Below are 15,140 nucleotides of genomic sequence, written 5' to 3' on the forward strand. Positions count from 1 at the left end.
TTCCTCCTACTCCATCTCTCCCTCAAGTCCCCATCCTTGAATCCCCATTCTCAATCTCCCTTTATCCTCAGCTGCTACCACCAAATCTCTCTCACTTCTTGAGCTCTCAGGGCTGGATTTTCATGGATATGGGCCTTTAAAAATGGCAAGTGAGGCTTAGATTTGTAATTCCCACCCCATTTCCAACAGATCCACTTTTACCAGCAGTGGCAAGGAGGTGGAGCGTGATTCACACTGGCAAGAAACATTCATAGAACATAGAACAGTACAGCACAGGAACAGGCCCTTTAGCCCACGATGTTGTGCCAAGCATAACGCCAAATTAAATGAATCCCTTCTGCCTGCCATTGGTCCATATTCCCTCATTCCTTGCATATTCATGTGTTTATCTAAAAGTCTCTTAATCGTCTCCATTGCATCTGCTTCCACCACCACCCCAACAGCATGTTGCACATTCCTACCACTGTCTGTGTATAAAACTTGCCCCTCACATTTCCTTTGACTTTTCTCCCTCTCACCTTAAACGCACGTCCCCTAGTTTAAGACATTTCAATGCTGGGAAAAAAGATTCTGACCATCATACATGTCTATTCATCTCATAATTTTATAGACTTCTATCAAGTCTCCCCTCAGCCTCAGCCACTCCAGAGAAAACAACCCAAGTTTTTCTAGTCTCTCCTTATAGTCCATACCCTCTAATCTGGGCAGCGTCCTGGTAAACCACTTCTGCACCCTCTCCAAAGTCTCCAGATCCTTCCTGTAATGTGGTGACCAGAATTTAACACAATACCCTAAGTGTGGCCTAATAAAATCTAATACAGTTGCAACATGACATCCTCAATCTTATTCTAATTTTTTCCAACTAGTAAAGGCAAGTATGCCACATACCTTCTTCAAAACCCTATCTACTTGTGTGGTCACTTTCAGGAAGCTATGGACTTGAAGCCCAAGATCCCTCTATACATCAGTACTATTCAGGGCCCTGCCAGTAAATATATAATTTTCCTTAACATTGGATCTGCCAAGTGCAGGACCTAACATTTATCCAGATTAAACTCCATCTGCCATTTCTCTGCCCACATCTACAACTGATCTATATCCTGCTGTATTCTTTGACAATCTTCTATACTACCAACAACTCCACCAAACTTTGTATCATCTGCAAACTTACTAACCCAACCATCTACATTTTGATCCAAGGCATTTATGTATATATAGTACAAACAGAAGAAATCTCAGTACAGATCCCTGTGGAACACCACTGGTCATGGACCTTCAGTCTGAAAAACACTCTCCCACCACTACCCTCTGACTTCTATGGGTAAGCCCATTCTGAATCCACACAGCCAAGTCAACATGGATCCTATGCATTGTAATCTTCTGGATGAGCCTACCATGAGGGACCTGGTCAAAAACCTTACTAAAATCCATGTAGACAACATAAACTGCTCTGCCCTCATCAATCATCTTCGTCACCACCTTGAAAAATTTGATCAGGTTAGTAAGACATGACCTGCCCTGAACAAACCTGTCCCTAATTAGGCTGTGCTTTTCTAAATGTGCATAAATCCTATCCTTAAGAATTCCCTCCAATAGCTTCCCAACCATTGATGGACGACTCACTGGTCTATAGTTTCCTAGATTATCCCTATTTCCTAGATTATCTCTTGAACAGAGGAACAACATTAACTACTTTCCAGTCCTCCGGGATCTCTCCAGTATCTAATGAGGATACAAAGATTTAGTCAAGGCCCCAGAAATCTCCTCTCTTGTCTCTGGGGTGGATACCCTTGAGCCCTGGGGACTTATCCACTTTAATTCTCTTTCTTGATCCCAAAATGCCCGAGCATATTAGCACGCTCCACACAAATCCTACCATCCTCCATATCCTCCTCCTGGGTGAATACTTATGCAAAATATTCATTTAGGATTTCACCCACATCCTCTGCCTCCAAGCACGTTCCCTCTATTGTCCATGTGTGGGTCCCACCTTCTCCTTAGTTATCCTCTTGCTTTTAATATATGTATAGAATGCCTTGGGATTCTCTTTAACTCTTGCACTCATAATTCCTTGCTTAAGTAAAGGATTAGCTGACTTTGATATACTGTCTGATTGGAAATTTACTTTTAATAATAGATCAAAATACTTTAAAATCTTTGAATGGGTTTCATGAATAGAGGGGGTTTTCCATTATCAAGTGTGTAGGAATAAAAGGTGCATTTGTTAGAAATTTTCTTCACATCTTCAAATGGTTTCTGAAGACTGCCCTTACTGGGTGAGTGGGAATGGAAATGAAATGGAGGCATGGTTGGCATGGAGGTGGAATGGGAAAGTGCTTGTGTTGGCATTGAAGGAACATGAGGGTTGGGTAAGGTGTGAGAGAATGTAAAATCTGAGCGAGAGAGAGCCTAACCATTTATAAAACAACTGAAACTCAGATCTTGACTCTGGTCTTCCTGCTGTGACCACCTCGGATTTGCTTTCATGTTTACCTTGATTCCAAACTTCTCTGAAATGAGAACTGTATCCTTTAAAACCAAGCAGGTCAGCCAAGTTGGAAAATCTGCCCACTCACGCTACCCACCTTAGTAGCAAAGGTCCAGCTGTAAGCTAGCTCCTCTCCCCTGAGCTGTCATCATTTATTTTTCTCTCCCTCCTCCTCAGCCCCCAAGTCCTCATATCAATTCCACCTTTTCGAGAGGATGGGCTGTTTCTGTGGATATTTACAATATGAAGATAATCCAGCTTGCAAGATCCATGTGTCATTATTGGAGACTCACAGGCTCCCCAGGAGAATTGGCAATCCAACATCCAGCATTGGCTTGTATGAGGAGAAAGTGAGGACTGGCCTGTATGGTTTAGTTTCACATAAATTGGTGCATGAATGCATTCAAACACTGTTAAAGCCTTTTTTCCCTTTTACATCTGCCCAGTACCATGCCATATCAATTCAGAAGCTAGACTGATGACCTAATTTTCAGCGTCTTCACCCATTGCTATTGATTGAACCCTGAGGAAGTAAAAGAGAGTGCTTTCTGGTCACAATGTCTTTGCATTAAATTAATCGATAGACCTCCTTCTGATGAAATGCAGCCTGACTTGGTTGGAATATTTTCACAACATCAGTAATGCTGTACACTTTGGATTTATATTTGCCATGCATCTTCTATACTTTGTGCACAAGAACATTAGGTTGTGTTCTTACAAATCTTACTGTTAACTTGAGATTTTTAGCAGTGAACATTTCAGCATTTTAGAGTTAGTGCTGGCAAAAATCTGATCCTAATCTCAGGGAAAGTGGACTAGGTTTAGTGAAGATGTCAATGCTGGAAATCTGGCAGGCTCCACTGGCTCATCAGTACTGTCTTCTGTCTGCCATACAGGCCCACACAGAACCACAATCAGGTCCCAATCAGCGTCCTTGTCCAATGGAGAGTATTTGTATCAAGATATAACAAGATGCTCATATATTTCAGCATTGAGACATTTGTTATCTGCTCGAGTGTACTTTCTAAAGGGACTGTTAATCTGTGTTTACAAGTTTAAGTGAGTACAAATGAGTAACTTTCCTGTAGATGTATCTCACTACTGATAAAATGTCCTCTAGAAAAATCAGGAGAAATGAAATAAATATTAGAATTTATTTGAATTACAAAACTTGCAAAATAAAAACAGCATGGCATATCTATAATTCAGAAAGCGGAGCCTCTTGGCACCTTGTTTTTACTCTAACAAAGTATGGTATCAGAGAACTATTTAAGTTAATGAACAAACAGTAAGTCATATGGTGCACTGTCCACATTGCAACTGTTGAAATATTTAATATGCTAAGCTTAAAGCTGAATAAATTAACTACATATTTAGAGATTAGAGATTTTCTTTAAGGGTTGTTTGCACTGGTATCATCTACCATGTGTGTACTTTCAGATATGTATTTAAAAAGGATTTTCCCCATTTCACAGAGAGCACAGATTGGTGTGGCACCACTGACCATTACTTTAGTACGAGAAGAGGTCATTGACTTTTCCAAGCCCTTCATGAGCCTGGGCATTTCCATCATGATCAAGAAACCGCAGAAGTCCAAACCTGGCGTTTTCTCCTTTCTTGACCCATTGGCATATGAAATTTGGATGTGTATCGTCTTTGCCTACATTGGAGTCAGCGTGGTACTCTTCCTGGTCAGCAGGTTTAGCCCATATGAATGGCACACTGAAGAACCAGAAGATGGACAAGATACATCACCAAGTGATCAACCACCCAATGAGTTTGGAATCTTTAACAGTCTTTGGTTTTCTCTGGGTGCCTTTATGCAGCAAGGATGCGATATTTCACCAAGGTTGGTCACTTATCTATTAACTCTGTGCATTTTATGGTCAAGCCTGATGCCATGGTGCATATACGTTACCTTTACCCCCTTCAACATAAGTATATTCTTTCTAAAAGTTATTTGAATGCTTCCACAAACGGTAAGGTTCCGAAAGAAATTGCTGCTTTTTTATAGATAAGTGAAATGTGTGAATGACCTCTAAATTATCATTTACACATTTCTGCACGTAACTTATATACACCATGCGTAGACCGTAAAATGCATAAAGTTATGCTGATTTTGTCCCCTTGGAGGACTACCGTGTGTTTGCTGCATACCTTATTTTACGGTCAACTGTCCAGGTGTATATAAAATCTCATTTCTTTCTGATCTGCACCCATTGCTGAAATGAAAAGAAAATGAACTGTAATGACCAAATTTTATTGTTGAATGGCTTTTTAGTACTCAAATACAGGAGCTCACTTTCGACCGTGTGTGAATACATATCCATAGTAGATCAAAAGTTTTCATTTGCATGGATTTTCTGCCCACCTTTTCCATTATAAATTCCTATATTCTATACATTTATAATGGAACTGCCTATGTAAATTTATCAACTGTAATTTTATTTTATTCTAAGTGAAAGCAGTGACTCCCATAGGAGATCTACTGAATGTATTTTTATGAAAAAGTAATTCTTTATAACTCTACAAAACTAGTGTTGTGAAATGATTAACAATATATGTCTTAGTGAAAAATGTGCTGTAGTTTTGTATGTACACAGTATTCGTATTTAAGTTGTTCTTAACTATGGTTAAGCAGATGGTTGAGGTTTTAAAATAAGCAAAGAGTGAGATAACGAACTACCTTAGGGTGTATAACGGTTCCAAAGCTGTTAAGACAAAGGACTGAACTGAAGAATGAATTTGTCAGTTGAATAGTGTATGAGTTGGACTGAACTGAACTAATACTTCAATTTTTCTTGATTACGTTTGGAGATTTGAGAGGAATTTCACAGACCTCTCTCAGGAGATTAAGTGGATTGATTGAAATTCATACTTGTCCAGGGATAAGTCAAAAAGGCCTTTCTCATTTTCTTCCATTTCTATGAAAAAAAAATGTAATTTGGTGCAGTCAGCTGCAGGTTCTGTCAACATGATGGGCTGTGCTAAGGAAAAAACAGGTAGATAGTTCCTGTACTGACGTTCATTGAGGCTGGCAGTAAAGGAGCTGAAAATTGGAATTAAACAACCAGCATTCTGAACTGATTTCTGTAATACTGTAGAAAGCCTTACTAAAGCATAAAGGTTTGATTAGAAATTAACCAAAGTTGGAAATAGCAGTTAAGAGCTTGGGGAATGAAATAGAGCTGTGGAGATATACAGAATAAACAGAATGTTTCCTGATGAAGGGCTTTTGCCCGAAACGTCGATTTTCCTGCTCCTCAGATGCTGCCTGAACTGCTGTGTTTTTCTAAACTCTGATCTAAACTCTGGTTTCCAGCATCTGCAGTCCTCACTTTTGCCTAGAATATACCACCTGTCAGTCCTACAAATCCTAATCTACATAAATGTCTTGGATTTATATTTAGGGTGCTCTTGTGGTACAGTGGTAGTGTCCCTACCCTTAAACTGAGAGGTCTGGCTTCAAGTCCCACCTGCTCCAGAGATATATAATAACATCCCTGAACAAGTTGATTAGAAAAATAGGTGAATAAAAAGTTATCTCAACACACATTTACCAACATTACCAAACCATGAAAGACAGCAGAGTCTAAAAAGGCAACTGAAGAGTTACAGAACAATACAGATAAGGCTCACAAATAAGCCAGCTTGAACAGATGATAATTAATAGAAATGAAGTGCAAGATCTTCGCACATTGAAGAGAAAATTATGGAACATGATTAATTTGAGTTCCAACCTCAACTCAAATTAAGTCCTGGCCAGAGAGACCCTTGCTTGACCTCCCAGCCTTGCCACTAATTGACACCTTTAATTGACCAATTAAGCACCGTAGCCTGCCACTGTTGGAGTTAAGTAGACAGCAGAAGGCTGGAAGAACACAGTAAGCCAAACAGCATCAGGAGGTGTAGAAGTTGACAATTTGGGTGGAACCCTCCGTCAGGGCAGTTGGAGTTAACCCAGCCGCAGGCAGGCCTGACACCATGCAGCCGTGGCTTCCTCTGTAATGCTGCTGAGTGCACGAGCTATCGGCTGCTGATTGGTGTGTAGTTCTTGCTTCGTGGAACTTCAGTTCCTCATGATTCTGATTGCAGGGAGGGTTCATCAGCCGCTTCACCACTGCCTGATCAGTGTGTGGTTTCAGTGTCTTCCTTAGAAAAACCAACATGGATCTCTCACTGGCTGTAAAGCCCATAGTGTGGGTGAAGAACTCAATTGTGACAGTGTATAATCTTCGCAGAGCAGTGGTCAATTTGTTGAGTTATGTTGGTGAATTTAATTGGATAAATGCTGGACCTGATTGATGCACTTTGAATACTGAATGAATTTGTGACCACTAAAGCACAAAGTATTCATCCATCCCATAAATGCGATGATTGGACGAACTATAAGGCTGATGCCTGCTGCTAAAGAACTTGGAAATGTTTAGAAAAACCTTAAGTTTTCAGTGACGAAAGAAAGGAAACCAATAGAATTAGAATTGGAATAGAAAAGACTGATCTAGATCCAACCAGGAAAATGTACCTTTGTGACTGCTAGCAGTAATCTTCACAGTAAGAGTGCTTAATACCTGCAATGTTCCTCCAAAGGCCGCTGTGGTGGCAAAATCTCGGGAGGTATTCCGGCTACTGTTCGAGAGTGTAATTTCATTCTCTGTAATAGGATAAGCTGAATTGCCGCACCCTGCTTATCTTTTTATCTTTCCAATCCAATCTTGCCATGATTTACGTAAGTAACAAAAATTTCAGTTTTTTAATATATAGATACAAGGTGGCTCTTAAGTTAGAATCGCATATGTTCAGACCAGTTTTTGAGGGAACAGCCATGATGCATATACCTTCAGGTTTTTCAGCATTCATACGCTCGTCCAAGTGGAAGTAAAACTAGGCAGTTAACATCTGGGAGATGGAAGCTGCATACTGCAGCTGTGGCTCATTACATGTCGTCACACAACACACATTAAAGCTGAGTTACAATATAATAAGGTCCACACTCAGACCAGGACAGTGATTGAGCTTTGGCTGTGCTCAAACAGCAATTCAGTAATCATCTTCCTTCTGTAGGCTGCTTCATGAATAACCTTGGAAAGGTCATCAACATTTTGCAGCATACTGCTCAAAATTGCCATTGACAGTTGCATCAGCACTCAGTTCACTGACGATCAGGTAGCACCAGGGATTAGGAATATAAGATGTGCTACTAGCAGCAAGAGTATGTGGCATCTTTTGATTGATAGCTTCATGTCTGAGCTAATGCAATTGAGCATTTGTCTTTTATTGGCTGCAATGATATAATCCAATCTGTTAGTTTATTGTTTTCCTACTTCCTACCTGTAACAGTAAGGTGCTATCTCTTGATTTATCAAAAATGGCGAGAGTAGCCTAATGATTTCATTAGTCGGAGTTAATAGGTGTAGATCAAAACCTAAGAATAAATAAAAATAGATTTATTTAACTTGCATATGCATGTTCATGTATCTGCTGTTAGTGTCTTTGTGCCATTAATACATTGTATGTATTTTATTATGATATGTAAAATTATGACTAATCCTATGCAAAGGTTTATATGTTGTAGCGTGGAAGTATTGGTGTTGTATGAATGGATGATAGCTTTGGTCCACTTTTGAATACCAGAAATCAACATTGGCATTAGTCTGAAACCATGGTACCTTGATTCATTGGTATCGCTGTCACCTCTGAGACAAAAGATCATAGCTTCAAGTCATACTCCTAGATTTGAACATATAATCTAGACTGCTGTGTAATCTCATGCAGCACTAAAGGAGGTTTCATTGACACAAGTGCTGCCATTTATTTGGATGGTAAGCTAAACTGTGACACTGTTTGCCCTTTCAGATGAGATTAAAAGATCCAATGACATGAATTCCATAATGAACACCGTGGAAAGCAAATTCTTTGGTTGTTTATTTCATTGCAGTTTGTGGAACCTGGTGTGTAAAATGACCTACGAACCAACAGTAACTGCACTTCAAAAGTAAATCAATGGCTGCAGACAGCTTTGGGAGGATTTGAGGATATTTAAAACACAACAGGAATCCAAGTTCTTTCATTATTTACCAAGTTAACAAGGGAACTAGTCTGTGGTTTTCATGGAAAAAAAGACAGGGAATTGCAAAGCACATATCTCAGAATGCTAAAAAAATCTCAGAAAAGATCCTCTAAAAGAAAAAGAATAACATATTTAATGTATATTTGTATCATTGATAGTCAAAGGTGAGGTGCCAGGAGACTGGAGGTTGGCAAACATGGTGCCACTGTTTAAGAAGGGCAGTAAAGACAAGCCAGGGAACTATAGACCGGTGAGCCTGACCTCAGTGGTGGGCAAGTTGTTGGAGGGAATTCTGAGGGACAGGATGTACATGGGGGACTTTAACTTTCCTGATATTGATTGGGAAAGCTATAGCTCAAGTTCGTTAGATGGGTCAGTGTTTGTCAAATGTGTGCAGGAGGGTTTCCTGACACAATATGTAGATAGGCCAACAAGAGGTGAGGCCATACTGGATTTGGTTCTGGGTAATGAACCAGGCCAGGTGTTAGAATTAGAGGTAGGTGAGCACTTTGGGGACAGTGACCACAATTCGGTGACTTTTACTCTAGTGATGGAGAGGGATAAGTGTGCACTACAGGGCAAGATTTATAGCTGGGGGCAGGGAAATTATGATGCAGTGAGGCATGATTTAGGATGTGTGGCTTGGAAAAGTAAGCTTCAAGGCAAGGGCGTAATTGATATGTGGACCTTGTTCAAGGAGCAACTATTGAGTGTCCTTGATAAGTATGTACCTGTCAGGCAGGGAGGAAAGGGTCGTGTGAGGGAGCCGTGGTTTAATAAGGAATTGGAATCCCTTGTTAAATGGAAGAGGGCGGCCTATATAAAGATGAGGCATGAAGGTTCAATTGGGGCGATTGAGAGTTATAAGGTAGCCAGGAAGGAAGAGAGAGCTAAGAGCAAGGAGGGGACATGAAAGGTCCTTAGTTGGTAGGATTAGGGAAAACCCTAAGGCTTTCTATAGGTATGTCAGGAATAAAAGAATGATGAGGGTAGGAATAGGTCCAGTCAAGGATAGTAGTGGGAAGTTGCATGTGGAGGCTGAAGAGATTGGGGAGACACTGAATGAATCAATCAGGAACAGGACATTGTTGTCAATGTGAATACTGAGTCACAATTAAGTAGAATGGATGGCTTTGAGGTATGTAGAGAAGAGGTGTTGGAAATTCTGGAAAGGGTGAAAATAGATAAGTGCCCTGGGCCTGATGGCATTTATCCTAGGATTCTCTGGGAAGCAAGGGAGGAGATTGCAGAGCCATTGGCCTTGATTTTTATGTCCTCGTTGTCTACAGGAGTAGTGCCAGAAGATTGGAGGCTAGCAAATGTGGTTCCCTTGTTCAAGAAGGGGAGTAGGGATAACTCTAGTAACTATACGCCGGTGAGTCTCACTTCTGTTGTGGGCAAAATCTTAGAGAGAATTGTAAGAGATAGGATTTATGAACATCTGGATAGGAATAATGTGATCAAGGATAGTCAGCATGGTTTTGTGAAGGGCAGGTCGTGCCTCACAAACCTTATTGAATTCTTTGAGAAGGTGACTAAGGAGGTGGACGAGGGGAAAGGGGTAGATGTGTTGTATATGGATTTTAGTAAGGCGTTTGATAAGGTTCCCCATGGTAGACTACTGCAAAAAATACGGAGGTATGGCATTGAGGGTGAGTTGGAGGTTTGGATTAGGAGTTGGCTGGCCGGAAGAAGACAGAGGGTAGTAGTTGATGGCAAAGGTTCATCTTGGAGTGCCGTCACTAGCGGTGTTCCAGAAGGATCTGTTTTGGGACCATTGCTGTTTGTCATTTTTATAAATGACCTGGAGGAGGGGTTAGAAGGTTGGGTGAGCAAGTTTGCGGATGATACGAAAGTCGGAGGAGTTGTAGACAGTGAGGAAGGACGTGGCAGGTTACAGCGGGATATAGATAAGCTGCAGAACTGGGCAGAAAGGTGGCAAATGGAGTTCAATGTAGCTAAGTGTGAGGTGATTCACTTTGGTAAGAGTAACAAAAAGATGGGGTACTGGGCTAATGGTCGGATACTTGGTAGTGTGGATGAGCAGAGGGATCTTGGTGTCCATGTACACAGATCTTTGAAAGTTGCCACCCAGGTAAATAGTGCGGTGAAGAAGGCATATGGCGTACTGGCTTTTATTGGTAGAGGAATTGAGTTCCGGAGTACTGAGGTCATGTTGCAGTTGTATAAGACTCTGGTGCGGCCGCATCTGGAGTATTGTGTGCAGTTTTGGTCGCCATACTATAGGAAGGATGTGGAGGCACTGGAATGGGTGCAGAGGAGGTTTACCAGGATGTTGCCTGGTATGGTAGAAAGATCGTATGAGGAAAGGCTGAGGCACTTGGGGTTGTTTTCATTGGAGAAAAGAAGGTTTAGGGGTGACTTGATAGAGGTGTACAAGATGATTAGGGGTTTAGATAGGGTCGACAGTGAGAATCTTTTTCCACGTATGGAGTCAGCTATTACAAGGGGGCATAGCTTTAAATTAAGGGGGGGTAGGTATAGGACAGATGTTAGGGGTAGGTTCTTTACTCAGCGAGTCGTGAGTTCGTGGAATGCCCTGCCAGTAGCAGTGGTGGACTCTCCCTCATTATGGGCATTTAAGCAGGCATTGGATAGGCATATGGAGGATAGTGGGCTAGTGTAGGTTAGGTGGGCTTGGATCGGCGCAACATCGAGGGCCGAAGAGCCTGTACTGCGCTGTATTCTTCTATGTTCTATGTTCTATGTATTTGGAAAGGCAAAGACTGATTCGGGATAGTCAATATGTCTTTGTGCGTGGGAAATCATGTCTCACAAACTTGATTGAGTTTTTTGAAGAAGTAACAAAGAAGATTGATGAGGGCAGAGCAGTAGATTTGATCTATATGGACTTCAGTAAGGTGTTCGACAAGGTTCCCCATGGGAGACTGATTAGCAAGGTTAGATCTCATGGAATACAGGGAGAACTAGCCATTTGGATACAGAACTGGCTCAAAGGTAGAAGACAAAGGGTAGTGGTGGAGGGTTGCTTTTCAGACTGGAGGCCTGTGACCAGTGGAGTGCCACAAGGATTGGTGCTGGGCCCTCTACTTTTTGTCATTTACATAAATGATTTGGATGCGAGCATAAGGGGTACAGTTAGTAAGTTTGCAGATGACACCAAAATTGGAGGTGTAGTGGACAGCGAAGAGGGTTACCTCAGATTACAACAAGATCTGGACCAGATGGGCCAATGAACTGAGAAGTGGCAGATGGAGTTTAATTCCGATAAATGCGAGGTGCTGCATTTTGGGAAAGCAAATCAGAGCAGGACTTATACACTTAATGGTAAGGTCCTAGGGAGTGTTGCTGAACAAAGAGACCTTGGAGTGCAGGTTCATAGCTCCTTGAAAGTGGAGTCTCAGGTAGATAGGATAGTGAAGAAGGCGTTTGGTATGCTTTCCTTTATTGGTCAGAGTATTGAGTACAGGAGTTGGGAGGTCATGTTGTGGCTGTACAGGACATTGGTTAGGCCACTGTTGGAATATTGCGTGCAATTCTGGTCTCCTTCCTATTGGAAAGATGTTGTGAAACTTGAAAGGGTTCAGAAAAGATTTACAAGGATGTTGCCAGGGTTGGAGGATCTGAGCTACAGGGAGAGGCTGAACAGGCTGGGGCTGTTTTCCCTGGAGTGTTGGAGGCTGAGGGGTGACCTTATAGAGGTTTACAAAATTATGAGGGGCATGGATAGGATAAATAGACAAAGTCTTTTCCCTGGGGTGGGGGAGTCCAGAACTAGAGGGCATAGGTTTAGGGTGAGAGGGGAAAGATATAAAAGAGACCTAAGTGGCAACTTTTTCACGCAGAGGGTAGTATGTGTATGGAATGAGCTGCCAGTGGATGTGGTGGAGGCTGGTACAATTGCAACATTTAAGAGGCATTTAGATGGGCATATGAATAGGAAGGGTTTGGAGGGATATGGGCTGGGTGCTGGCAGGCGGGATTAGATTGGGTTGGGATATCTGGTCGGCATGGACGGGTTGGACCGAAGGGTCTTTTTCCATGCTGTATATCTCTATAACTCTATGTATAACCCAATAGTCCAAATTTTAAATGGATAGAAATTCAGAATAAAATTGTAAAACAGTATTGAGAAACTCTGAGTCACATATAAGTTAGGTTTGAGGTTGACCTTTAAAGTTAATGTAAAACAATGGCTGTGCTGGCTGTCCAGCAGGACAAGATAAATAAGGAAGAGAGAAGATTGGAAATTGAGTTTGTGCGTAAGCTTCATCAAAAAGCACTCAGAAAATGTACTTTCCAAATCCATTGTATCAACAGTTGGCTTCCATTCCCAGACTCATCTTTGGTACTGGAATGGCCTCCTTTCATATTATTCCGACTGTATGAACTTAGGTGATTTTTCTTCTTAGCTCAATCTAATGCGGTCACAAAATCACCAGAGTAGCTGTGCTGACTGCCCAGATTTACTGTGAGGAGGCCAGAATCATTATTAGGTTCAGAACATGTTTAAATGTTCTCAGTTGCTGTGGTTACCGGGTATTTTACAAAGAAAAATACTTAATGTGACGGATAACAAAATAATGGCCCATAGAGACCTATGCCTCATGATTCAGGTTGATATACCCCTGCCCAGTCTCAGTGCTGAGGGATCACCTCTCAGTTAGAGGGACATACTGAGGGATTGCCTCACAATCAGGGGAACATACAGAGAGATCACCTCACAGTCAGAGCAAAATATTGAAGGATCACCTCACAGGGATATACTGAGGGTCATTTTACAGTCAGAGGGACACATTGAGGGATCATTTTATCATCAGACGGATATGCTGAGGGATCACCTCACGGTCAGAGTGATACACTGAGGGATTACTTACTTGATATAATGGGCTACAAAGCGAAGTTGAACAGAATTGTGGACACCAGTACATTCTTACCCAATGAGTTCAAAGCATTCTATGCTCGGTTTGAACAAAGGTCAGTGAGATGATGTCACCTATCCCGTCAGCTTTGGGTGCACCTATTCCCTCAGTCACTGCCATATATGCCAGATTGGCCTTCTTGAGGGTAATCCACAGAAAGCAACTGACCTGGATAAAGTCTCCAGCCATGCACTCAGACCCAGTGTAGACCAGCTGGCAGGCGTATTCGCAGACATCTTTAATCTTTCCTTCCTGTGATCTAAAGTCCCCACCTGCTTCAAGGAGACCACCATCATCCCAGTGCCAAAGAAAAATCATACAGTATGCCTCAGTGATTAATGCCTGGTGGCTGTGACATCCATAATTATTAAGTCAAGGCTCACATCAACTCCAGTCTACTGAATTGCCTTGATCCCTTCCAATTCACCTACCTGCACAACAGGTCCAAAGCAGACACCATCTCCCTGGCCTTACACTCATCCCTGGAACATCTGGATAGCAATGATAACCTATGCTATGGTCCTACTTATTGACTACTTCAGCTCCACTTTCAACATGATAATTCCAAACAAACTCATCTCTACAACTCAAGAACTAGGTTGCAGCTCCCCACTCTGTAACAGGATCCTTGCCTTCCTGACCCATAGGCCGCAATAAATAAGAATAGGCAACAACACCTCCTCCAAATAATCTTAAACACCAGTGCCCTGCAAGGTTGCGTACTCAGTCTCCTATAATACATCTTACACTCATGACTATGTGGCTAAATTCCATCCCAGCTCCATTTACAAGTTTGCTGGTGAAACCATCATTGTAGGTCAGATCTCAAGTAACAATAAGACAGGATACAGGAAAGAGATTGAGTGTTTAGTGGCATGGTTTAAAGTCAATAATCTCTCCATCAACATCAGCAAAAACGAAAAAGCTCTTTATTGACTCTAGGGCATGCTTCTGTCTGAATCCTGAGGTCGAAATGGTTGTGAGTGTCAAGTTTCTGAGAGTGATGATCACCAACAATATGTCCTGGTCTAAGCTAAGGAAATGCAGCTAAGAACTCTTACCAATTTTTATAGATGCACCATAGAAAGCATCCTATCTGGCTGCATTACACATGGTGTGGCAGCTGTCCTCTCAAGACCACAAGAAACTATGGAGAGTTATGAACACATCCCAGTCCATCACACAAACCAACCTTCCATCCATTGATTCCATTTATACTTCCCACTGCCTCAGGAAAGTAGCCAACATAATCAAAGACCCCTCCCTCCCCAGTTATACTCTCTTCCACCCTCTTCGCTTGGGCAGAAGATATAAAAAATTGATTACACATACAAACGATTCAAGAATAGCTTCTTCCCTGCTGTTATCAGACTTTTAAACAGAACTCTCAAATGTTAATGTTGATCTCTCTCTCTCTCTCTGCACCATCTCTGTGAATTAACATTATATTCTGCACTCTGTTATGCTGCCATGATGCACTTTGCAAGGTACGGTCTACCTGCAGAGCACTCAAAACAAAACTTTTCACTGTATCTCAGTACATATAACAATAATGAATCAAACTCAAACACAAAGTCATCTCACAGAGGGACACACTGAGTCATCACTTTACAGTCAGAGGGACATACTGGGGATCACCTCACAGTCAGAAGGTCAGTGCTGAGGGATCACCTCACAG

General features: G+C 41.7%; 1 protein-coding gene across 7 annotated transcripts in view; it reads left to right on the forward strand.

Moving 5' to 3' along the window:
* The window catches only part of LOC122550693 (glutamate receptor 4), a 252,123-nt gene that overhangs the window by 207,817 nt on the left and 29,166 nt on the right, over positions 1 to 15,140 (forward strand). For all 7 annotated transcript variants that reach the window (XM_043691816.2, XM_087988145.1, XM_087988146.1 and 4 more), the window contains exon 11: positions 3,964 to 4,337. In XM_043691816.2, coding sequence (XP_043547751.1) covers positions 3,964 to 4,337 — 374 coding nt within the window. The remainder of the gene's footprint in view (positions 1 to 3,963; positions 4,338 to 15,140) is intronic.

This window comes from Chiloscyllium plagiosum, unplaced genomic scaffold (assembly GCF_037043375.1).
Source record: "Chiloscyllium plagiosum isolate Xiang-an unplaced genomic scaffold, Cpla_swu_hap1 HiC_scaffold_6, whole genome shotgun sequence".
Classification (NCBI taxonomy): Eukaryota; Metazoa; Chordata; class Chondrichthyes; order Orectolobiformes; family Hemiscylliidae; genus Chiloscyllium; species Chiloscyllium plagiosum.